The 23,374-nt window shown below is 50.3% G+C and overlaps 6 protein-coding genes across 6 annotated transcripts; 2 read left to right on the top strand and 4 right to left on the bottom strand.

Annotated features, from left to right (window-relative positions):
* Positions 1–275: 275 nt before the first annotated feature.
* Positions 276–1,095, top strand: BO83DRAFT_232780 (enoyl-CoA hydratase/isomerase family protein). Its single transcript, XM_025526910.1, has one exon. It carries the CDS (start codon positions 383–385, stop codon positions 938–940), a length of 558 nt encoding a protein of 185 aa, XP_025389556.1. The 5' UTR covers positions 276–382; the 3' UTR covers positions 941–1,095.
* A 156-nt stretch (positions 1,096–1,251) lies between these two features.
* Positions 1,252–2,418, bottom strand: BO83DRAFT_309870 (mannitol-1-phosphate 5-dehydrogenase; the record flags this gene model as incomplete). Its single annotated transcript, XM_025527410.1, has 1 exon — positions 1,252–2,418. One exon carries the CDS (start codon positions 2,416–2,418, stop codon positions 1,252–1,254), a length of 1,167 nt encoding a protein of 388 aa, XP_025389555.1.
* A 1,387-nt stretch (positions 2,419–3,805) lies between these two features.
* Positions 3,806–4,769, bottom strand: BO83DRAFT_425496 (SUR7/PalI family protein; the record flags this gene model as incomplete). The annotated part of the gene is made up of 3 exons (XM_025535212.1): positions 3,806–4,144; positions 4,203–4,574; positions 4,650–4,769. The coding sequence occupies 3 exons, from the start codon at positions 4,767–4,769 to the stop codon at positions 3,806–3,808; spliced, it is 831 nt and encodes a 276-aa protein (XP_025389554.1).
* Positions 4,770–7,561: 2,792 nt separating this feature from the next.
* Positions 7,562–9,416, bottom strand: BO83DRAFT_462333 (uncharacterized protein; the record flags this gene model as incomplete). Its single annotated transcript, XM_025537288.1, has 2 exons — positions 8,926–9,416; positions 7,562–8,847 (listed from the first exon to the last, which is right to left on the bottom strand). Exons 1-2 carry the CDS (start codon positions 9,047–9,049, stop codon positions 7,562–7,564), a joined length of 1,410 nt encoding a protein of 469 aa, XP_025389553.1. The 5' UTR covers positions 9,050–9,416.
* A 593-nt stretch (positions 9,417–10,009) lies between these two features.
* On the bottom strand, positions 10,010–12,201 carry BO83DRAFT_397433 (OSTA/TMEM184 family protein; the record flags this gene model as incomplete). Its single annotated transcript, XM_025533190.1, has 6 exons — positions 10,010–10,190; positions 10,261–11,693; positions 11,747–11,834; positions 11,888–11,941; positions 11,997–12,014; positions 12,098–12,201. 6 exons carry the CDS (start codon positions 12,199–12,201, stop codon positions 10,010–10,012), a joined length of 1,878 nt encoding a protein of 625 aa, XP_025389552.1.
* A 425-nt stretch (positions 12,202–12,626) lies between these two features.
* BO83DRAFT_462301 (putative fermentation associated protein (Csf1)) lies at positions 12,627–22,609 on the top strand. The gene is made up of 3 exons (XM_025537287.1): positions 12,627–12,883; positions 12,932–12,967; positions 13,032–22,609. Exons 1-3 carry the CDS (start codon positions 12,828–12,830, stop codon positions 22,558–22,560), a joined length of 9,621 nt encoding a protein of 3,206 aa, XP_025389551.1. The 5' UTR covers positions 12,627–12,827; the 3' UTR covers positions 22,561–22,609.
* The last annotated feature ends 765 nt before the right edge of the window (positions 22,610–23,374 follow it).

Below are 23,374 nucleotides of genomic sequence, written 5' to 3'. Positions count from 1 at the left end.
TCCCCATCCCCACTTCAAACACAATAACCGTCTCTCTCCCCCACCCACACGTCCTCCTAGTCACTCTCTCCCGACCCAAAGCACTCAACAGCATTTCCACCGCGGGCCACCACGACCTCCACGCCATCTGGACCTGGATGGACAATGAGCCCTCAATAAGAGTAGGCATATTGACTGGATCCGGGAGGGCGTTTTGCGCGGGCGCAGACCTAAAAGGTAATTACCCATACCCATACCCATACCCATACCCATACCCCTACCCCATTCTTCTCCCTCTCACCAACATAATACTCATTGCATATATGTACATATAGAATGGAACACCAACGTCCAAACCTCCACATCATCCAGTCCCACTCCCTCCCCCACCTCCACACCAGGCATGCCCCCCAGCGGCTTCGGAGGCCTCTCCCGACGGAGCGGCAAAAAGCCCATTATCTGCGCAGTGAACGGGCTCTGCCTGGGGGGCGGATGCGAGATGGTGCTCAACGCCGACATGGTGATCGCTTCTTCTAAAGCGTATTTCGGGTTGCCGGAGGTGCAGCGCGGGGTGGTGGCGTGGGCGGGGGCGTTGCCGCGGCTGGGGAGGATTGTGGGACGGCAGAGGGCGATGGAGATGGCGTTGACGGGGAGGAAGGTTCCTGCGGAGGAGGCGGAGAGGTGGGGGATTGTGAATGAGGTTGTTGGTGATGATGGTGGGAAGGGGGTGGTGGAGAGGGCGGTGGAGGTTGCGGTGCAGATTGCGGGGAATAGTCCTGATGCGGTGTTGGTTAGTCGGGAGGGAGTCAAGTTGGGGTGGGAGGGGATTGGGGTTGAGGAGGCGACGAAGTTGTTGATGGAGGGGTGGTCGGAGAAGTTGAATCAGGGGGAGAATATTAGGGAGGGATTGAGGGCGTTTGTGGAGAAGAGGAAGCCCGTCTGGAGGGATAGTAAGTTGTAAGTAATCGGTTAAGATCTATATCGGCTACTGTTTATAAAAGACCTGGCATAAAATTCATGTTCAGTCATGTATTCGTGCTAGTTGCCTGCAACTATGTACATCATTATCATGTTATGACTATGCTAATCCGTTCCCATACCCATGCTCCATATCCGCGCCGACCAGTGTTCGCCGTATCCCAGATGGCCTGTCACCGTCCTGCGGCGGGGCCAGTTGTACATGCAGGTGATCGACTCGGAATGCTTTCGCAGTTTTCGTAATCGTAATCGTGAACATCAGAGAAGACAGTGTGCAACAACAGCAAATTGCCTTTACTTCGTCCCCTGCTGCACCTTGCGCACCCGCTCCAGCACGGCAGGATACAGAGGGTGTTTCTCTTCCAGGCCGGTGAGATTGCTGGTGGCATCTTCCGCCGACTGTTCTTGGAGAATGTTGGCGAGCTCGGCACTTTCGTCGTCACCAGGCACGTTCTGGAAGCGCAGAGCCATCTCGACAGCGTCCATCAAAGAATCATACTTCATGCCGCGCTCGGCGAGCTGCGAAGCCGGTCCAATGAAACGCTCTTTGCGAGACAGCTTGCGCAGGGGAGCACGACCCACGCGTTCGACATTGTCCTCCAGATAAGGGTTGGAGATGCGGCTGACGATCTTATCGACGTACTCCTTCTGCTCCTCCTCTGAGATGTCGTGCTTGGCCACGATGAGTGAGGCAGTCTCGTCAAGAACCTTGTGAACAAGTCCACGGATCTCCTTGTCTTCCAGAGCGTCGGCAATCATCTTCTTGCCCCGGAAGTGACCAAAGTAGGCAGTAGTAGCATGGCCGGTGTTGACGGTGAACAATTTGCGCTCAATGTATGGCTCCAGGTTGTCGACCCAGTGGATGGCAGGAATGTCCGGGTGGCCGACAGAGCCAAAGGGAGTCTTCTCGACAGCCCATTCGTAGAACTTCTCAATGCGGACGTCGAGGCCACTGTTGGGGGCCTGTTGAGGGACGATGCGGTCAATGGCAGAGTTGGCAAACTGGGCGCGGTCGTACAGGGACTCGACGCGGTCCTGGCTGGTGTGTTGCTTGATGAAGCCGTGCAGGGTGTCGGTAGCACCAATGGCATTCTCACAGGCAATAACCGCGACAGGCTTAGACTCTGTGCGAGCATCGATACCCTTGGCAATGACAGGGGCGATGAACTTGAGGATGTTGGGGCCCACGGCACAGGTCACGACATCAGCCGTAGCAATCTCTTGAATGACGTCGCTCTCATGGGTCTTGGAGTTGATGGCACGGTAGTTGGTGATAGTGGTGGTGTGCTCACCCTCCTCACTGACCTCAGTCACATTGTACGACTTGTTCTGCTGCAGAGCCTCGACCATCTTGTCCATGACATCGACGAAGACTACTTCGTAGTCTGCCTTGTGGAGGAATTCGGCGACGAAGCCACGGCCGATGTTACCACCGCCGAACTGGATAGCCTTCTTTCCCATGATGTACTGGAAATATGACTTAGTAGAAGGGAGGTTGAGGTTGAGGTAGAGTAATTGGAAGACTGATCAAGTGAGGAAGTTGATCAGTAGTATGGAAAGGTGATATGATATCGCGAAAAGAAGAGTGGTGTTGAAGACAAAGGAAGGTTGAGAATGGAAGAGGAGAGGATGGAGAGAAGAAGAGGGGGAATGGAGGGGTATATAAAGTATAATGGCGAAATAAGAGAGAATGAGGCAGTCACGATGGAAACAACGGGAAAGTGCAACGGTGAATGAAACCGAGACTTTTCACGATGTTCGGGCCAATTCCAGTAAGTGGGGGGGAAAAGACACAGGCAGTGACTATGATCCAAGTAAAAGTGAACTAAACTAACTGACTATGACTTAATGGATCACGATGAGGCCCAATCCAAGCCCTTCCAAACAGGACCAGAGCCGGCCGTTCCAATGAGCGGCGATGACGCAGGCCCAAAGCGGATTGGCCATGCGGGCATTTTCAAAGCCCTGCACGCCTCCCCTTACTTTGCTTCTATCCCCAATCAGACACGGCCACTGTCATGGTCCCGGTTGATTCCGCACCCACAGACAATCCTGTCCTAGTCGCATGTGCGACTGTGCCATCGTGAGGTTGACGACGCGATAGACTAATGGCTCGTTGGCTCGTTAGCCCGGATGGCCATCGACTAACCATAGTCTACGTACAACTAGTGGTGCTACTGTAAGTCATCTCACAGATTCTCATCCCAGCCGGTTCTAATCCATCATTCTTTCAACAAGTTAACTTCCCTGAACGCTGTGTACCTATACTCCGATCGCTGACCTATAATGGGCTGGTGGATGCTGCTTGTTGGTCCGGTTCTCAGGTCTCCTACATCATTCCCCTGACTATCATCATCGTCCAACCGGTCGTTAACATCATCATCATGGAATCAAATCGAGTATCCACCAGGGGTTGACCCACCGCTGGTGTCAGGCCAGCGATAGAATGGATAATTCAAAGAGATTCTACTGTTAGCGCTGGACGATGCCGGGAACGAAGCAGCGCCGGAGGGGCCAAGGGAGGCCATGCGCCCTCGTCATTCGACCCGAGCCCAAACCTACTCCACTGGTGACGTGACCGGTTCTTACCCCCAAGAAACGCTACGCTGCACTGTACCACACTTATCGTCGGTTACCCCCAGTGGATGCGATCAACAATGGACGGCCGTAGAATCCCTTTCATGGGGTTTCTGTGGGTCTTTATATCCGGCTCCCTCTTATCCCCAAGACAAACCCAATAGCTTCATGTACTATAGTCTGGCTGGATGTATTCCTTGCATTTCGATTCATTTCTATCCGCGCTATCTACCCTTTCCATCAAATACAATCCCTATTCCTCTTCTTTCCATCACTGATTTCCCTCCTTTTCTGTCTCCACCCCGGGAGATGGTTCCGCACTGGATTTGACCGATTCATAGTCCGAGTGCATGAGGGACTTGGCTTGATCATCACAGTCACCTGCAAGGGTGCCTGTCTCTGCTCGGCTCCGGTCGACCAGCACCGTCAATAAACTGGTGATGCTTCCCGTCAACATTAACCCTGTGGCGGCCCAAGTCATTCCCAAAAATTGGGGTCCGTACTCGGCACTCACACCCATATCCCGGCCATGGTCATTGACAAGATCGACAAATTGAAACGCGATAACCGTCGCAATAATCGAGGAGATTCCGAGCATGATGAACCCCAGCTAGCACGTGGTTAGTGCTGGGATCATCCCAATCAGATGTCTGGGGAGGGCTCTTTACCAGTAATGCCGCTAATTCCATGACGGACTGCCGTGGTCCGCGCCGAACCAGCCAATACAATTTGCCCACTATCGCCAAGCCAGCAGCCCCGGCTCCGATGCAGTAGAATATCCCTATACTCCGGCTGGTCATGCTGAACGCATGGAAATCGTCTGTAACGGCATCGGGCCATCCCAGGTTCGAAAGTGAAGTGGTGTTACCGGTCTCATTCAACAACACCACGGAGGGATCAAAGGCAAAAGGCAATGTGGCTTTGGAGCAATTTGAGAAGTGTCTGTTGCCTGTCATGAGATCTCCTTCGCAATACGACATCACGTAGATGGAGTAGAAGTCATGTATCCCCGTATCTCGACTCTGTTCTCCAGAAAGAACCTATATTGACATATCTCAGCTGACTGACTAGACACTAACGTGCGACCAGAGGGGTCGATCGGGGCTTAAACTAACCGTGAAAATATCGACACCCGGGAGCACCGTCAATTGTGTGCCTGCAAAGAGACATAATAAAGTGAGGATAAAAGCGATAAACGCTGTTATCGTGGGGAAGTAGTTCACCAAGCGACCCATGGTGGAAGATGATCTGCCTCTCTACTAAAAATGTTTGCGACGAAGCTTAATTGATGAATACTGCAGCATGATAACCATGAGGGGAATTGCTCGCTCGCAGACGACATGAGCGGTAACTTAAAGGATCCCAACCGCCGTGTATTCATCATTCCTTGAGATGGCCGGTATACATCATCTTTGGGAGACAGCAATGATCCCAACTTTCTCTCCTCCTTCAAGCACGTGGCGGTTCTCCAGCTGCATTGGTCGCGGGTACTGCCAGAAATTCCAACTGGCCGACGCGAGCCATTGGGAATGTGCATGCTCAATTTATCAGGGTTGGCATGTTCATTCTTGAGGGACCGCCCGCTTGAAGAATGCCCGCCTACCGGGAGCATTCGAGCTGAAAGAATCAAAAAGGTCCAGATCCCGCATTTATCATTTGATTCCCTGAACAGCGCTGTTATATTGACAGTGCGTTATTGCTGACACTAAGATTCGACACCCTGAAAGAACAAACTCTACAGCTAGCCTACTTAGAAAAGCCGTCATCCTAAAGATAGTCTTCATATATTTCCCACCAAAAGTCACTTTTACCTAAGTAGTAATTTTGAGAGCCCGTAGTGACACTACATCCTCAACAACTCTGAAGCCTATGGCCCTGGAGGTGGCCTTAAAAAGGAATTCTTGAAGATGCTCTATGTACGGAGTAGCCTAGCCTAGTTATGCATTCTCTGCTTACCTTAGAAGGCAAGGCCCGCTTTCTATAACATAAGGCCTTATATTCAATGCTCACCACCTTCTTACTTATTATAGCAGTATACTGTCTCAGGCAGTAAGTAGTTCATATCTCAGCCAGTTAAATAGGCCTTTTGCTTGATCTCCGTCTGCAAAGTTTACTTCATTCGCACTACAGATCTACTACTTTCTGCTGGTACTTCACTAAACTATGTTTAGGTAGCAGCGCTTGAGTCAAGAAAGGTTTTACACTTCCCCATGAAGCATCCGCATATCTTTCGCGATCAGGTGGTCCCAACCCAGATCTTGACTTTGTCAAGGTTAACCTAAATTTGCTATTTTGGGGAAGGTATCAGTCGTTGGTTGAATTCTGATAGTTGATAATGGTTAGCCATGAAACATCCATGCCATGAAGGATGCCCTATTTAAGGCATCAGGATACACTCAATCCATATTGGACGAGATCTGTTAATATACACCAGCTACTTGATTCAATTATACTATACCTTCCCTATTCTCCCATTACCCTTGGCCAGTCACTTGCCACTGTTCCCAAGCCTGAGATTATCTCCCTATTCGAGTCTTCTCATTGATCTCGATCTTCTGCTTTCTACATCTATCCGATCTTTCATCTTCTCTGATCGATAGAACATTCGTTCGTTATGATGTACGCACGCCAAACAAGATAGTAAACAATAGTACTGCACTCATATCAAAGCCCACAATGACATAAACAATGATCCAACAAACGCTGGTTATCTTGCCTGGCAACAGTCGCAAGATGAAATCCATGGATACCAAACATACTTCCAACCGAAGCAGAGCCCCAGAAGCTATATCATAAGGCGTCTACCATCAAAGCCAATGACACTGGATAGATACTATCACTGAATCACAGTGACTAATGTGCTTCTTCTGTGGCCAAACGGCCATATTGACCTACGTACCGCATGTATATACATTCTCCCGTGCCATGGTACTGGAGTGCGTCCGCGATATACTAGTAGTGAAGCAACTCAGAGGACTGATTATACAGTCACCCTTCAGAATGCGCCAGACCCGCTGTTGATTCAGCAGGAGATATTACTTCCCTATATAAAGCCAGTATGACATATATGGTAAGATAACATCGAGTACCATTTCCGAACTATCCAGCATATAACAGTTTCTGCCAAAGTCGATTGTTCTATACTATTAGTTACAAACCGCGTTGCAACCTTATATTGCGCTGGCTACTCACAAGCGACTACTCAACTTGTGATACCATAGTATTGTAATAAAAAAAAGCCTCTATTACATATAAGGATATAGTAGGGCAAAGGTTTATAATTCATGAAAAGGCTATAAGCTACTCATAACGAGTCCACGATGCGCATCACCAGTAGAAATAAATACTATCGATTAAGATATATCTACTTACTGCGGTTAAATCCAGGCGTTATACAATGTGGCTCTTGTTGATTACTACTAATCTCCGTTTGTTTCTTTATGCGGTGGTTGACGTGGATATTCACACAGAGTGTCTCATGATTATGGATGCGGGAGGAATGGGGAGACTACCAAGTTGCAGTCAACGGTTCAGAACCCGTACTAGCTGTGCTGACTTACACATCCTGGCGGGGATGCAAGGAATAGGGCGATTGAGTTGACTAAGGACCGACCCTTCAGTTTCGGGTCGCTCTATTCAGAGTCTCTCTATTGCGCAGCTGTGGCCCCATTTGTACTCCTCATAAAATAGCTAGTTTTGGACCAGAAACACTTGTTGATTTATGATGTATTATGTAATTGAAGCCCAGATGAAGTGAAAAGCGCATATGTAGAACCAAAAGGGTATCAGGTACATTGCTGTTGCTAGTATGTAAAGAAAGCGAGCGTATATAGGATCGATCCTCAAAAGGAGGGTCTGTAAGGGACTGGATCATTTAGGCTGGAACGAATAGATATCTCCCTTGAGCAGAGATATAAATACCGACAGAAGAGTAGTATGCATATCGAGGCCGTCGACCGAGAGGTGAAGTGAAAAGCCTTTATCTGAATGACAGTAAAGAAGAAAAGGACCCGGACAGATCAAAATGCTACACAACAGCGGAATGACGATACTCGTAATATTGGGTAAGCATCTCGTCATAGACTTCGGGCTCCTGGTGCTGTGGCTGTTCACCCTCGTAGATTGTGGGATAGGTGTGTTCTTCTGTCACGGTTGGAAAGGTCTGTTTGGGCGAGAATGGGCTGCCAAGAGGGAGGTCAAAGTTCCGTGATTCAGTGCTCGATGCTTGCATGGTTGGGGCTACTGTCGTGCCGCTGGCGAGAGACGGGGTGGCCTTGTGGCCTCCGGTGAGGTTGGTAATGGTTGATGCGAGCGTAGATCCGCTTAGCGTCCGCGACCGGATGCGAAATGGGCCCTTGTCGCTGGTTTTGATCGGATTGGAGAAAAGGAAATTTGGCTTGTTGGGCGTTTGAAAGAGCCACTGGGTAACACGTCCCGAGCGGGTTGGAGTTCGATTGGGGTTCTCCGATGGTGTGGTCGGAGGTCGACTTTCGGAGGGAGTGGTAGGTGGGTGATACGTACTGCCTGAAGAAGGGGAATCCTCCTCAGTTGGAATGGAAGGTAAGGGCCTGTCCTGCAGGCTGGGTTTGGTGGGAGTCCTAGGGACCGTGGACGTCGGGTCCTTGTGGGTGTCCCGGTGTAGCTCGTTCCTAGCCAGGGACGTGCTGCCACCACTTAAATCCAGCCTGGGAGTGGTTGAAGGAACCGCTCTTGGGGTCAAGCCAGTGACCGCAGAGCTATGTTGTGAAAAATGAGGGATTAAGGGACTGGTGACCGGAGGATTTTTCTCTAATAACTGGAGCTGGTCTTGGGTTGGCAATGAAGACCGACGGGAGCCTGATCCGACCGGCTTTCTCGCAAGCTGGAACGACGAAGAGGGTCGGTGAGTTCGCGGTTGCGATATCCGTCCCATTTCGGTGGACGAGAGAGCCCGCGGGGGCCGTGAAATGACCTGCTTGCGGTCGTGCTCGAGAGGGAAGTCTTCAAACTTGGGAAGATCCGGGAGTCTGTTGCCTGGAATATTGAAGCTCAACTCCAGAGGACGATATTCATCCAATTCAGTCAAGAACATCGAGACTCTTCTAAACTCCGAGGGTCCACTGATCCTCACGGGAGCGGTTGACTTCCTCTTGAGCGACATGCTAGCTCGATTGGACGCTCGCGATGCCCGGGTCCTGCCCTCAACCACCCATGACTGTAGCGAAGATACCCGAGGCTGAGGGCTTGGACTGGGCAAGTCATCATAGCCGGTGAGGTTCATCGGAGGAACGAGATGAGGTTGAGTATGGCATACTTTCATTACTCGTTCGACACCTGCAAGGGACAACTGTCAGTCCCCATATCTGAGAGGGAAGAGTTGTAGTAGGAGAGAAAGTATGGGGAAAGCTATACCTTTTTGCTTCATAGCCTGCTGATGATGGAAGCTCTCATCGTCGCCCCTCCCGCTCAGGCAGAACAAACAGGAAGATATCCAGCCAGTGAATATGGAGCCTGCCTGCTCAATTGCCTGCATCATGGCTGCCAACGCATCAGCAGTGATGCTCCATCGCCCAGTGGCCAGAGAGGGAGGACTGGGTGGGGACCGGAAGAAAAGGCAGGCAGCAAAGGCGCGAGCAGGCGATGCACGAGGCAGGTCAATGAAACACTAATACGAGACATCTGCCCAGCGGGGATGCAGGAGAATTAAATCGGAGGGTCCGGGAGGAGGGGGGGCCCCATGAGGGCGCTGATATGAGAGAGTGTGAGAAAGAGAGGCTGGGAAGGTTAAAGTAAAACAAAGAAAGCGAGTAAATAAGCAGGAAGATGAAGGAGGGAAGCGGGACAAGAGTAAGTACTAGGGTTCTGGTGACCAACCATCTCTCCCAAATGTCCCATTTCCCTCCCCGCGATAAGTGTCAAAGTAGTAAACAACAGAAAAAGCGGCGACCGCTTGATGCTATTGTCCCCCTGATTCATCCATACTGGGAGATTGAAAGTAGCAGAGCAGCTAAGGAAATGGTGCCATGCAGTCCAAGGCACCCGCTAAACTAGCTGGCAACCAATAACCGCCACGATCTGCCCCTCCTCGACAGCGTGTCGGCGTGTCGATCAGCCATCAATCCATCAACTGATAGCCATGTCACCCTCTCGGCGCCTAATGGTTGCCCTCCATTTGCTCGGATCGCTGAGGATGTGTGATCCGGCCAGCAGCAGGTGGCATTCACGCTTCACACTCACACCAGATCACTCATTAGACGGAAACAAATTTAGATACTCGGTGCCTGACTGTAGTGTCCCCCCCCCAAATTCAACTTTCGCAGCTTTCCCCTGGTTTCATACTTCACCTCCTGTCTTCTCGTATCGATAAAACATTTCATGGTTTCATTCATCTTACATATCCTATGCTTCAAGAAATATTTGCAGATGCGCCCCCATATGTAAAAAAGCCACTGAAATCGGCGGGGATGGGTCTGTGCATGAAGCAAGCTCTGCTCTCCTAGCGATCCCACACATTCTCCTCTTCCAGCCCTCCATATGCCCAATTTGGCCGCGGTGTCGGTTCATCATCATCCCCTGCTCGATCGGTTGGGCTTGCAGCTCTGGTATTCTCCATCGTGCCATCTGCGCTATTTTCAAGATAGCTTGGCCGTTCATCAACTGGCTCCCCAGAGGGTCTCCTAAAGTGAGAGGTCAGTGCTGTTCCGTTCCGCTGCAGAAAGATGAGATCTATGAGATGTTGCAACATACTGGAAGTGCCTCTGGTCGGGCTCCAGCCAGGTCGATCCGAACGCCTTCTGTGTATGCACTCTTTCCGCTTGCTCTGCTTTGTGGTCCTCCACTACCAAGTCCACCAGCTGACTGCGCTGGGAGCTGTGGGATATGGATGAGCTAGTCTCCTGACGAACTGTCTGGCGACTGTTGGGGGGTTCCCTGCGAGAACTACGGGGGCTACCTTCACTTCGTGGGGTGCCTCCGCCATTGTTGATGCGGGACTTACGGTGCTTTCGCGTCCGTTTCACCGCTCCAGCGTTTTGTAGATTTGGGGAGCTTCGCTGGTGTATTTGCCGTTGATCCTCCGGCACTTCGTTGGCCGTGATCACGGGATACTGATTGCAATTAGCCCATCGGTGTCCTGGACTAGAGCGCCATGCAGCTTGATGACTTACATTCCAATCACCGAATTCAAGAGCGCGTGCATTGGCAAAGAGTCTTTCATCCTCATCGTCAAGACCCATCTCCTCAATGTCACTGTTTGATCGAAATCGACTGAGCGTGCTGCTTCGTCGATCGCGACTGCTTCCTTCAGACCCTGACAGTAATGGCGTTCGACTGTTAACCTCGCCTGGTTTGGGGATCCAGTACTTCGCTTTGCCCCCACGCTCATACCGCATGCCGTGCATCACTCGCCTGACACGGGAGTTGGACTCGGCATGAGGGATGATGTGATCACCGGAATCAAAGAGTCTGTACTCGTAGTTTTCTCCTCGAAGGGTCATCTTCGTGTCTTCAATAAGGTCGCGGATACCAAAGGAATCACGAAGGGCAAACTTCACAGGCAGACGGGCAGCTGAAATGGTGGAGTCGGCGTAGTCATGCCAGGAGAAAGCGTACCAGTGAGTAATGGCGAAGAATGGCATCTCGAAGCAGATCAAACTGTCCTGAATCGCAGCGGCGAGATTGTCGGGTGTATATCCCGCCACGCCGTTGGATAGAGCGCCCAGCCACTGCAAAATGGACAAGAAAAAGCCTTGCCAGTAAGAAGCAAAAATGATAAGCTTGACACAGAGGAACTTAGGAACCGGACGGAATGGTGCCAGGTCGTTATGCAGACAGACCCAAAACATGGCTAACGAATAGAGACTTATGGTCACGCTGACATTGTACACGATACCCGTCCAGAGATACCCCGATGTCAAGCCCAGATAGCCTTCCTGATAAGTATCCGTCGCTTTCATGACAATAGAAATGATAGCCAGGATTGGCTTAAGCCATGTATACTGAAGAATCCCACGCTTAACAGCCAAGAAGGTCTGAGGGTCGGAGATATCCACTTTGGGCAGGATATGGTTCAATGGCCAAGCATGTTGAATTGGAGGACGTCCATGAGTCATAATAATCAATGCTCTCTCGCCTCCCAGAAAGTTGATGAGTAGTTGAAAGAAGGTATAGATCGTGAACGCCTGCAGAGCACCGTAAGTATGTGGCCAGCCAGTTGTCGGCGCGCATAGCTTACCTCGTAGACATCGCGAACGGGGTCCAGCCACATCGCCGCTTTCAAGGATATAATGCTAGCCCAGGAGGAAACCGCATAGATAGGGACCCTATTGCAATCAGCATTGCGCCAACATGGTTGTCAATGGAAGTGGAGACGGACATCAACAGTATGCGGACAACATATCGCTGGAGGAGTGGTTTTCGATAGTTTTTCCTATGTCACAATCAGAACAGCACTAGGATGAGATGGAAGGTTTGGATGGTCGTACGTCTGAAGCCATATGGACCTAAAACCAAGATGAACGGTTGTTATCAGCACATGTACCCTTCGGGGGCTACCAGGGGCAGCGGGGAAGGAGAGCTTGCTCACAGGAGAGACAGAAGTGAAGCTACCAGCGCAGAAACACCAGCGACTATCACCACCGCTCGTGCCAGGCTCGAGCCTGTACCACCGAAGGATGAAATGCTACTCATGATCAACAAGTTATCGGTAATCGCGGTAGTTGACCGCGTGCGCTTTCAAGGCAGTGTCCGCGGGCAGAGCATTCCGTTTCAGACCACCAGAATGTCACCAAGCGCCGAACATGATCATCGGACGGGTATAATCGTGGAGCTGAAAACTTCCCAAGACCTTCCAAAGCGAAGAACTCCCTCGCATGACGGGTGGGAGAGAAAGCAAGGTCGTGCGGTGAATATTGCGTGGACATCGGGGGGGGGGTGGGATCCTTATCCATCAGGCCCATTCCTCCGCTCTAGCTTGAGACACCGCCTACTGACACTCTTGTGACTGGTTCCGTGACGGCAGCCTAGTCTGAGCTAAGCTGGTCTAGTGCGCGTCCGCCGCCCGTCCCTCCGTCGGAGCTTCCCCGTCCTCTCCACCATCTTTTTGTGACCCAACCCGCCATTCCAGCCTCAGTTTCAAGGAACCTGGGGCCCCCCTTTCCCTTGTTCTATTCTGCTTGAAATGCTGTCGCGAATCTTCCATATTGTTTGAACTATGCTTCTCCTCCTATTACGGCTCTCATTGACGGCGCATTGATTGTTTCGCCGAGTCACCATGTTCCTGAAGCACACGGGTTCTGGTAGGAGGATATTGCGACATGGCCAGCACAAGCTTGACAGCTTTATCGCTGACCCCGGATCCAAGCTTCAACTGGTTAGTTCTGTTGTCGCCTTTATATTACAATGGCTAACATGCATTCAGGTTCTTCCTCCTTGAGCTCATTGTCTCCTGCATCCTGTGGGTTCTATTCATGCTCTCCCCTTTCTCTACAAGGTAACCCGCTAACGATCATACTACCCAGTGTATTGTTCTTTTTACTCTACTTCAATCGCCTCTTTGCGACCCTCTTGTCATACGGAATCCGCGCTTATACTTGGCATTACTATCGTGCCTATGTCGACATCCGTGCGCTTCAGATATCCCTATTGGGAGGCCGGATCTTCTTCAAAGGCATCCGATACCATGGGGTGAACGAAACTATTTTTGTGCATGGAGGTTTTATAACATGGCATTATTGGAGACACTCAGTGAGGCAGACGGACCTTGCGAATGGTAGACCCGACAATCAACAATCACAGGATGAAACCCAACACAATGGAACCGCCAGTGCCGGCGCGAGCAACAGTAGCGATAGAGGCGAACAAGGGGGGCTGAAAAGTACGAACTCGCTTCCTTGTCGCATTACCGCCAAGCTTTACGGTCTGGAGTGGTTTGTATATAATCGAACTCCAGCCTACGAAGGAATCCTTGCGGGCTTCAGCCCCCCGCCGTCCGCGCCATCGTTCACCAGACCGCAGTATCCTGGAAGCAATACCTTGGATTCCCGACTGAAAGATGATACAATGGATGGCTCTGCGGGGCATACGCCTGACCAGGCGTCCGATATTCATGGCAGTCGTCGCAATAGCGATATGAAGGAGACCGTTGCGTCTGCGGCTTCGGAAGGCAATGGGCAAGAGGTAGGGGAGAGCCTATCTAGGTTGCTCCGGCTCCTGCCCATTAGAATCGAGTGTGACAAAGGTGCTATCGTCATGGGCAACGAAAATACAAGATCTGTACTGACTGCTATCTTTGATGGCGCCACGGGTTTGATCGAAGCCTGCGATTCTGGTCCCCTCGACCGATACCGGCAAGTGTTCTCTTTTGACTTCACCCACCCGGTCATACAGATGCGACCCAACCCGGACTTCAAGCAGAATCAGATCGCTGCTGCGAAAAGCCTCGGTTCAACCCGGTCGGAGCAAATGGAAACGAAACGCAAACGCGACACGATTTTCAACTACCAACTGCAAAAGCGCCGGGTCTGGCACAGTATCCGTGATCTTATTCCGTACTTCCAGACTTCCGTTGAATCATTCCATATACATGAGAAGAACCCAGAGGCGGCTCCTCGAAGCTCGGTCGACTTCCCCGATGACACACGCTGGGTTGGTCTTTCTCGATATTTGGATGAAAGCTCCCAGGATGACCACGAAGAGTGGAACCCTGTCGAATATGCTAGGTTTTCCACACTGATTGATAGTCCTAGCATGACTGTGGCATACTACTGGGATATCCCTGGTTGTGTCAAGTCGTCCCCCGGTGTACCGGCACCGGCACCGGCACCTTCAACTTCGGCATCGGATATCAATGGCGCACCACCTCCGGAATGGGGAATTGATGTGAAGATCAGCGGCGGCACTATCAACTATGGTCCTTGGGCTGATAGAGAGCGAGTAGGCTTGCAAAATATATTTTTCCCAAATGCCTACAAAAGCTCGCAGCCGGTTGACCCGCCGACCCTCGGTGAGCTGAGAAAGAACTCTGTATTTCGCCTACGGATCGAAATCAACGAAGAGTTGACGTTGCGCATCCCAACCAGGGAGCCTTCAAAGGATTGGCAGTGGAAAGGCCGTGCTGACGCAATACGAGGTGTTTCCAAACTCCGAAAGCAATCAAGCCGAAGGCAGTCGCGCGCAGGAGACGGGGATAAAGGCCATATTGGCCCTGACATACGCCCTTTCGGATGGTTTTCACTCCGCGTCGCGGGCGATTCCACCATAAATTATGCCATGGATATGGTAGCATCGGCCTCAGGGTTCCATAGCCAGCTTGACCTCGATCTTCGAGAAACGAAGATGTTGTCCAGTGTCAACCATGCGCTGTTGTGGCAATGTCCTAGACAACTTGTTAGCTGCGATCTCTCCGTACCACTATCTTGGAACAGCCTTCGGACCTGGGTGTTCGACGTTAAAAGCACCGATATGGAACTATTTTTACTGCGCGATCATATTTTCCTTGTGACGGATCTCGTCTCTGACTGGGCGTCGGGCCCCCCACAGGACTATCACACGTTCGTACCGTTCATATACAAGCTCAAACTGTCTTTTGACAATTTTTGCTTGTTTCTGAACGTCAATGATATGAACATTGTCAGCAACCCTTCGGATCTGAATGACAATCGCTCATTGGCTATCAAAGGCACGACACTCACTTCCGACATCAGCATCCCTTTGAGCAAGTATCAGCCTGAGCAGAACACCATTGGGTTCAGCGTCAATCTGGAGGATGGAGGCATAGACTATCTGACTCCAGTATGGGATACGCTGCATTCTTTTCTGCAAGATAAATCGACTGCCACGTTGAAAAGCCTCTTCATTGATGGTTCATATAACTACTATCTGTCAACATCCCCGGAGCTGACAGATACGTTATTGTTAAACATTGACGGGTTTTCTCCCAGGCTCTATCTATTTGGGTTCTTGATACGGTCATTCATGACAATCAGAGAGAACTATTTTGGAGAAGAAATGCATTTCAAAACTCTAGAGGAGTATCAGGAGCACGCATACCAGCAGGAGGAGTCTGGATCGCATGGCGGAGTCAACCCAAACAAGAAGTCAAACGACCTCGATGTGATCGTACACGTAACTGTCAACAGTCCTTGCGCGCTCTTCCCAGGAAATATCTATGGTTACTCCGACTGTCTAAGGCTTACCGCGCCTTTGCTGGAGGCTGACCTTCGATTCACGAACTACTACATGGACTTGCAGTTCTCCCTAGCCCCTCTCAAGGTGGGCTTGGAATCCAGTGAGGTAGAGGAGAAAGTCCTTCCCGCGGAGACCCAACTTTTCATCGATGGTGTTTCTATATACGGCCACCGTCTATTCGGACTGCCCCCTGCTGAACCTACCTATGTCTGCAATTGGGACTTTGGAATTGGTCGCATTATTGGGGAGTGCTCGCCCGAATTCTTGAGCTGTCTTGTAGCAGCATTGCAGAGCTTCGACTTGACGTTTGACAATGAGGAAAATGCGCTGCCACCATTATCTCCGATCCAGCTTCATGATGTCACCTTCTTACGGGCCAAGGTGGATTCTATCCATCTTTCTGTTCTCCTAGACCAAGCCGCGCTGATGGTCATGTCTGGGCCAATAACGACAGAGTTCAATGATCTGGCGAATGCAAAGTTTTCTAAGCGGATGAAGCTCCTCATACCGGACCTTTCCATTGCCGCAATCGACTACCAGTTCTTGGGTCGATTTGGAATTTTGCTGCATACGGAAATCACGCCTCTCGCGCTTATCCAGTCTAATTTGAAGATTATGATGGTTCAAAGAAGAAGTGATATTAATGAAAGCCGGAACCTACAACAGGAGCATATCAAGGTGCATGATAAAAGGACACAGCGGACGCCGTGGCTACTCATGGATTGGGAGGACATGGATCCCGACTCGCTGCAGCACAATGAAGATGATTCTGTACCACCGACTATTCCTATACCTACAATGCCTGAGCCTATTTCGAAACACTCCGCCTTAGGGTCCTTGCAACCGCCGAGGCGACGCTTTTCTGCAGCCAGAAGCCATCTGAGTTCGAGAAGCTTTCTTGTTCTGCAAGATACGTTGAGCGTGAAGAGCGTACCTAAACGAGAAACACGTACAGCCACTCGACCAACAAATATGCCATCTAGAATGGGGAGGAATCAAAAGCTGCATCGGGCAGCGACAGTCGGTTCAACTCCTACAGCATCTAAGTACCCGGATACGTTCAAGGATGGATCAGTAAGCATATCTGGTGTGTCAAATGCGTGGGTCATGCCGGACTTCTCTCTCCATAAGACCGTCCTTGATACATCACAACTCCCTTCGGAAAAGGACTTGCGCAAAGATGGTACTTCACCGAGGGGTAACCCTCCCGTTGTGGATATCGACCCGTTTTTCTCTTTCTCCGACAGTGATGTAACGACTTATACTAACATTGCCATTGAACTGCCCGTTGGGATTAGGGGCTCCTGCTCCCCTGAGTTCCTTCACATCGTGTCTGCCTTCATTGAGCGATTTCAGGCAAAATCTCCTGTTGCAATCATTGATGCTCTCCAAAAAGAGGTCATATCAGACATTGTAGGTTATGAGAAGTCAATGAGGCAGCCAAAGACGTGCACCAGTGTTGCCATCAAAGCTCCTTCAATACTCGTCAATCTGGTCAACTCTGAATTAGCTGCGAACGGTGACATTCATTCTCGTGACGAGTACAGGGTCGAAGTGTCTCATTTGCAGACTGAATTCAGGACAAAGGTGGAGAGGCAAAAGGGCGATCTCCTTTCGGGCATAAATAAAAGCTCCATTGTGCATGCGGCTGCAAGCAATCTTTCGATATCTGTTCAAGGAACCAGTTCTGAGATGTGTCGACAAAAAGCCGAATTTAGTTGTATCTTTGGCGATATGAACTTTTGGCTTATGGCTAATCCTAGCGTGAGATCAAACTTTCAGGTCAGATCATTCGACACTGTGACTTCCACGAAATCCGTGGAGCACCTCGCCTCCCTAGTCCGCCGAACAACTACAATGTCGGATTCCCTTGCATCCTCATTCCAACAGAGCTCATCAATCGGAAACAGGCGGTTGCAGTATCTCATACACTTCCTTACCCAACGAGCTACGGACATTCCAGATCCAACATTCCTTGTTCGCATATCGTACGTGCTTAGAGTTGCACGTTCCCATCTGCGACAGCACGACTCCTGGAAAATCATCTCACGCTTGCGAAATGTCTACTCCCATATGTCGCCGGATCAGCGCCAAGTGTTGGCATCCAACTGCCTCCATGATACTTTTGTGCTTCCTTCAAACGCTAGAACTGTTGTACTCTCTGATTTCGATCAATGGCGAGCCTGGGATTTAGCCCATGTTGAAAAGAGTTATGTTATGCGAAGGATATGGAACACTTCTGATTCCGAATCCGATTCCGAGAAGACATTGACAAGCCTAATGTTCACTTCTACGGTGAAGCTATTTCGTTTCTCTATCGACCCTGGGCCGAAAGAGAGCGATTTTATTGTGGAAGATTTGTCGACTGCCGTCTCAGTTCAGCCCAGTGAACTACCATCGACAGACCAAGGGCGCCGACTCAAGGACGCAGTAGTCATACAGTCGTATTGCTCTTCCGTTGGCCTCCACTTACGATGGGAGATCCTAGATCTGGTGGAAGGAGTCCTGAAAACAATGTCTACAGTCACACTGGAATCTACGCCTCCGCCCCAGAGTCGTGGCAGTGGCCCAGAAAAGCTCACCGAAATTCAGGTAGTTTTTGGAGCTGACCTGGGCTCGATCATTCTCGATGGCATCAATATAAAGCTAGCGTTGACCGGTAAAGCTCTTAGGAGCTCGCTTGTGCAGAAACCCCCCTGCGCAGAAAGCCCGGAAATCATGAGCTTGTTGCTGAGCTCCGAAGCTTGCTTCTCTGAACTCTCCAGCTCTTCCAAAGCTCTCATGCTCTGGAAAGTCAGTAGTCCTCATATGTACTGTTCTCTTTCAACTGAAGAAAACGAGGCAGAGTTGAACCACGAATGGAAGATTGCTGGTTCTTGCAGGAAACTCCGCTATGACATGAGGGAAGATGTGCTGGGCCTCGCACATACTGCTGATCGGTTGATAGAGGACGAGATTCATTTCATACAACAGCTTGTGAACAGTGTGGAATTGCCATCACATGAGCCGCAACTTGACAAAACTCCTTCGAAGAAGCGAGTGCGCAATAATTTCCACGTTGCCATGTTCCTGGACGATTACCGACTAAGCTTTTGTGTGCTTCCATCGCTGACATATGTCATCGCTGGAGAAGTAGCACGAACTTCAATCACACCGAAATTTGGATCGAAAATTGAAGTAGACTTTGACTTGAAGAAGAACGCACATACGCTTTTATCAAGCGAAGGCGGCAAGTGGCGTTCCCTTTCAACATTGGAGATACCTCCTATCAATGGTCGAGTCATTGCTGATGTCTCCTCGACCCGCACTGATGTGGAAGTGGATGTCACTATTGAATTGATAAGAGTAGAGGCCAGCGCTGTGCGAAGCCTTCTTGGTGCCCTATCCAAGCCAGAAATTTCGCATCTGCTTGACGATCTGAAGCAAAGTCTCGAAGTCCTGCGGCTACATTTTAACGAGAACATTGCCCAGAAAAGACCTCCTCCACAGCAAAGCGTGTCCAAGAGTCACAGCATTTTGTACAAAGCACGCATGACGATGGCGGGAACAACTATTCATGCCAGGGCACCAGGGCTGAACGGCAAGAGCTATACCGCAGATATGGATATCAGCCTCGGTATGGTGCGCCTTCACCTAGACAACGGCCTCAAGGCAGGACATGCCTTGGAATACCCGGAGTTCCATATCGATACATCGAGCATAAGCTTTGATTTGAGGAAGGAAGACGCACATCGCAGCCGCTCATACTGTACTTTTGCAGTCGACGCCAAGCTTCAGGGTACCTCGACGACCAGAGAGAGTGGGGAAACTCGACGATTGTTCCACTTAACCAGCAAAGGGTGCGATATCGAGCTTTTCCCAGAGACCGCCGCATTGGTGGTGGATATGGCTGCCCACTTGCAGGAACGCATAAAAACGTTGGACCTTTCTCAGGAGGTAAAGCGATTCAAACGACTGCGACATCGCGGCCACACGGAAGGCAAGGAACAGGAAATTCCAAGCATCAACGTTACGGATAGCGCTTCCTCCGAAGGCCTGTTCGACTCGATGTACTCCCTTGACTTCAACGATATTCAGATTGGCTGGAACATGGCAGGTGTACCACCAATGGCATCTGGACGTAGACCTGATGATCTGGTGTTCTCCATCAAACGTGTGGAATTGTCCAACAAGAAAGCAAATGCCGCTAAGCTTCGAATTGAGGACATCCAGTTGCAGATGGTGCCTGTTTCTGGTAATAGACGGAAGCGCTCGCTTAATTCTGCTCTATTGCCAGAACTGGTTTTCAATGTGGCATACTCCTCAGCCGGAAAGGAGGTTCGACTAGCCTTCCAAGCTGCAGGGAAATCTCTCGACATACGCGCTACTTCTGATTTTATCTTGCCAGCAAGCGTGATCCGGAACTCTCTTGCCTCTGCTGCACGAACTATCCGAGAGGCCAATGCCACTTTAGTGACAAAGCCATCCGATGATAGCACCAAACACCGCCCACTCTTTGGAAATAAGCGCTTCCGCTCCGTTCTGGTTGACGTTGACTTTGCCGGGGCCGTTATGTCCCTACGAGGGCGGCACACAGATGATACACAGGCAATGCTAGCGCCACCCTTGAAAGACGGCAGGCTCCCTGGGTCAACTTACGGACACTACATTCAAGGAGATGGAACAGCCACTGCAACGTTCAGAGCTCCAGGAGTAGCTCTGAAAGTTCAATTTGAGGACAACGGGCGAGATGACTCTGCCTTAAACGCGGAGTTGAAGGTCGACGCATCTACAAATGTCCTCTACCCAAGTCTCGTTCCCCTGATCAAGCAGATGACCTCTACTATAAAGGAAGCCATGGGCGACCAACCAAAGTCGAGGAGGCCGTCTAATGCCATGATGCTGCAGTCACAGAAGTTGATGCAGGAGACCCCTTTCGATGACAAAGGACCTGGATCAATCCTTGGACGGTGCAAGGTGAATGTAGGCATCTTGATTTGCAAACAGGAGTTCAGCTTAAGCTGCCAACCCATCGCTAGAGTAGCAGCTACCACGCGCTTTGACAGTGTCTATGTGACAGTCAATACCGTGCAGTCAGATGATCAAGAGCGATTCCTAGCCCTCTTGGTGTCTTTCAACTCATTGCAAGCATCCGTGAAGCATGTGTACTCAAACGAGTCAACCGCTAGCTTTGAGGTTGAGTCTATGGTCATGTCTCTTATGAACAGCAAACACCTAGGGAGGTCGAAAGGGATCTCGGTCGTTCTGAGAGTGAGTCCAATGGAAGTTGCCCTCAATGCGAAGCAGGTTCAAGATCTTCTGCTCTTCCGTGAAATTTGGGTTCCTTCAAGTGACGAGGTAGACACTGCCCCTCCACCCGAGCCACAGCCCACGGAGACGCAGGCATATATCGTGCAGCGATATCAACAGGTCGCAGCAACCCCCGCTTTCCCATGGAACACCACAATCTCGATCGAGAAATTGGAAATCCAACTCGACCTAGGGTCTACGCTAGGAAAGGCGCAATTCGCCATCAATGACTTGTGGCTGTCCTCGAAGAAGACCTCCGATTGGGAGCAGACTCTATGCATCAACTTCAATACACTAGGGATCGAGAGCAAGGGCCGAATGAGCGGTTTGGTTGAGCTTCAGAGTCTCAAAATAGCCACTTCCATTAATTGGCCAAATAGTCAGCAGGTCAACAAGACGCCTCTCATTCAGGCATCTATATCTTGGCTTCAGCTGCAGGTCAAGGTTTCTTTTGACTATCAACCATTCTTGATAGCTCACATCTCCAGCTTTGCATTCTTGATGTATAATGTTCGGCAGACGCATGACGCTCCTGGCGAGCGTCTCTTTAGCATACTGGATGGGGACAAAGTGCAGGTCTTTTGCACAAGCCTGACTGCATCACAGTCGCTGGCATTATACCAGGCATGGCAGCGACTTGTGCAAGACAAGCAAGCAGCGTATGAAGCTTCTCTACGAGATGTGGAACGGTACCTGCGCCGGAAGACGTCGATCTTCTCGGAGAAGGCGGAGGTCTCGTCCAGGAAAATTCCCAAACAAGAGGAGGACAAGATCGAGACGGCACCAATCACCTTGCACACCGGAGTTGTTGTCAGTATCAACACTGTTAGCATTGGTGTCTTTCCCAGCTCATTTTTCGACAATCATGTGTTCAAGCTGGAGGCGCATGATGCGCAGGCTCGGTTTGATGTCTCCTTGCAGGACGACAAAATACACAGCGCATTAGGCCTAACTCTGGGCCAGCTTCGTGTCGCGCTCTCAAACATTGTGCGATCTGGCCCTATGGATACGGAAGAGCTACTTGTGAATGAGATCGCCAATCGTGTCACGGGATCCAGGGGAGGGACTATCCTGAAGGTTCCTCGGCTTGTGGCTCGCATGCAGACCTGGCAGGCCCCGGGCTCCCAGCAGATTGAATATATCTTCCAGAGCACATTTGAGGGCAAGGTAGATGTTGGTTGGAACTACTCACGCATCAGTTTTATCCGAGATATGTGGGAGACTCATTCTCGTGCCTTGGCTACTCGACTCGGCAAGCCGCTGCCCCCATCCGCGGTTCGAATCACTGGGGCATTTGATGCGGAAGGCAGCGGCGACAAAAATGAGCCACAGGAGAAGATCACGGCGGTAGTCAATGTCCCGCAATCGAGGTATACATACGTGGCGCTGGAAACACCGGTGATCGATACCCCTCAACTTCGCGATATGGGCGAGGCGACGCCACCGTTGGAATGGATTGGACTTCAACGGGATAAGCTGCCCAACATTACTCATCAAATTGTCATCGTCACGCTTCTGGAGATTGCCAAAGAGGTGGAGGATGCGTACGCGAAGATTTTAGGATCTTCCTGAATTCACGTGGTTCTGTATATAAGTTCTACAAATAATAATAGACTCAACATCACTAAGTAATACTTTCAAATGTACCTAAGTACAATTCAAAGGAATCCAGACAAGATCAAGGCACTCTTACATTACCATTAGGACCCGGTGTAGTCCTACTATAAGATGTTTTCCAATCAGGACATGTGCCCTAGCCACGGGCCGGAATGACAGAAGTTTCATCTGCAAATCAGAGCCTTATGAGTTGATCAGCATCAAGTGCATTCCACCTTCTCATTAACGCCTGAGATCCGCGACACAAATTTGACAGCACATAGCAACACAACAAAGTTGACAGTTATGCCAGAATAGTATCATCCAATGGAGAGCCCGAAATAGAGCCCCTTCCAATGACCGGAGTAAGGGGGTAAAAGGTTATTAAACATACATACCTCTATCGTAGCATCGTCACCTCTGTGTGTGATCGCACATCGAACTCACATAAACTAGTCCCCGATAGTGGCGGTGGTTTAGGACGAAGAGTCCTTGCGTAGCGTAGATGAAGAGAATTTGCGCCTTTCAGGCGGTAAAGAGCCAAGAAGGAAGACCTTGCATAGTACTTAGTAGCAGAGCAATAGAACATCGTAAGTTAAGGACAATGATAATGGTAGTATGTATAGAATAAGGACCACGCCAACGAACCTAAATGGTCTTGCATCTTATTGCTATCAGGCCTCTGCGCGGTATACACAGTTACAGCGCTTTTCTGCCTTGCTTTCACCACTAAGTAGTGAGTCCGATGACATTTCCTCCACAAGTTCACAAATACAAAAGACAAGATATG

This window comes from Aspergillus eucalypticola (genome assembly GCF_003184535.1).
Source record: "Aspergillus eucalypticola CBS 122712 chromosome Unknown BO83scaffold_8, whole genome shotgun sequence".
Taxonomy (NCBI): Eukaryota; Fungi; Ascomycota; class Eurotiomycetes; order Eurotiales; family Aspergillaceae; genus Aspergillus; species Aspergillus eucalypticola.
This window is presented reverse-complemented; position numbering and strand designations above follow the sequence as displayed.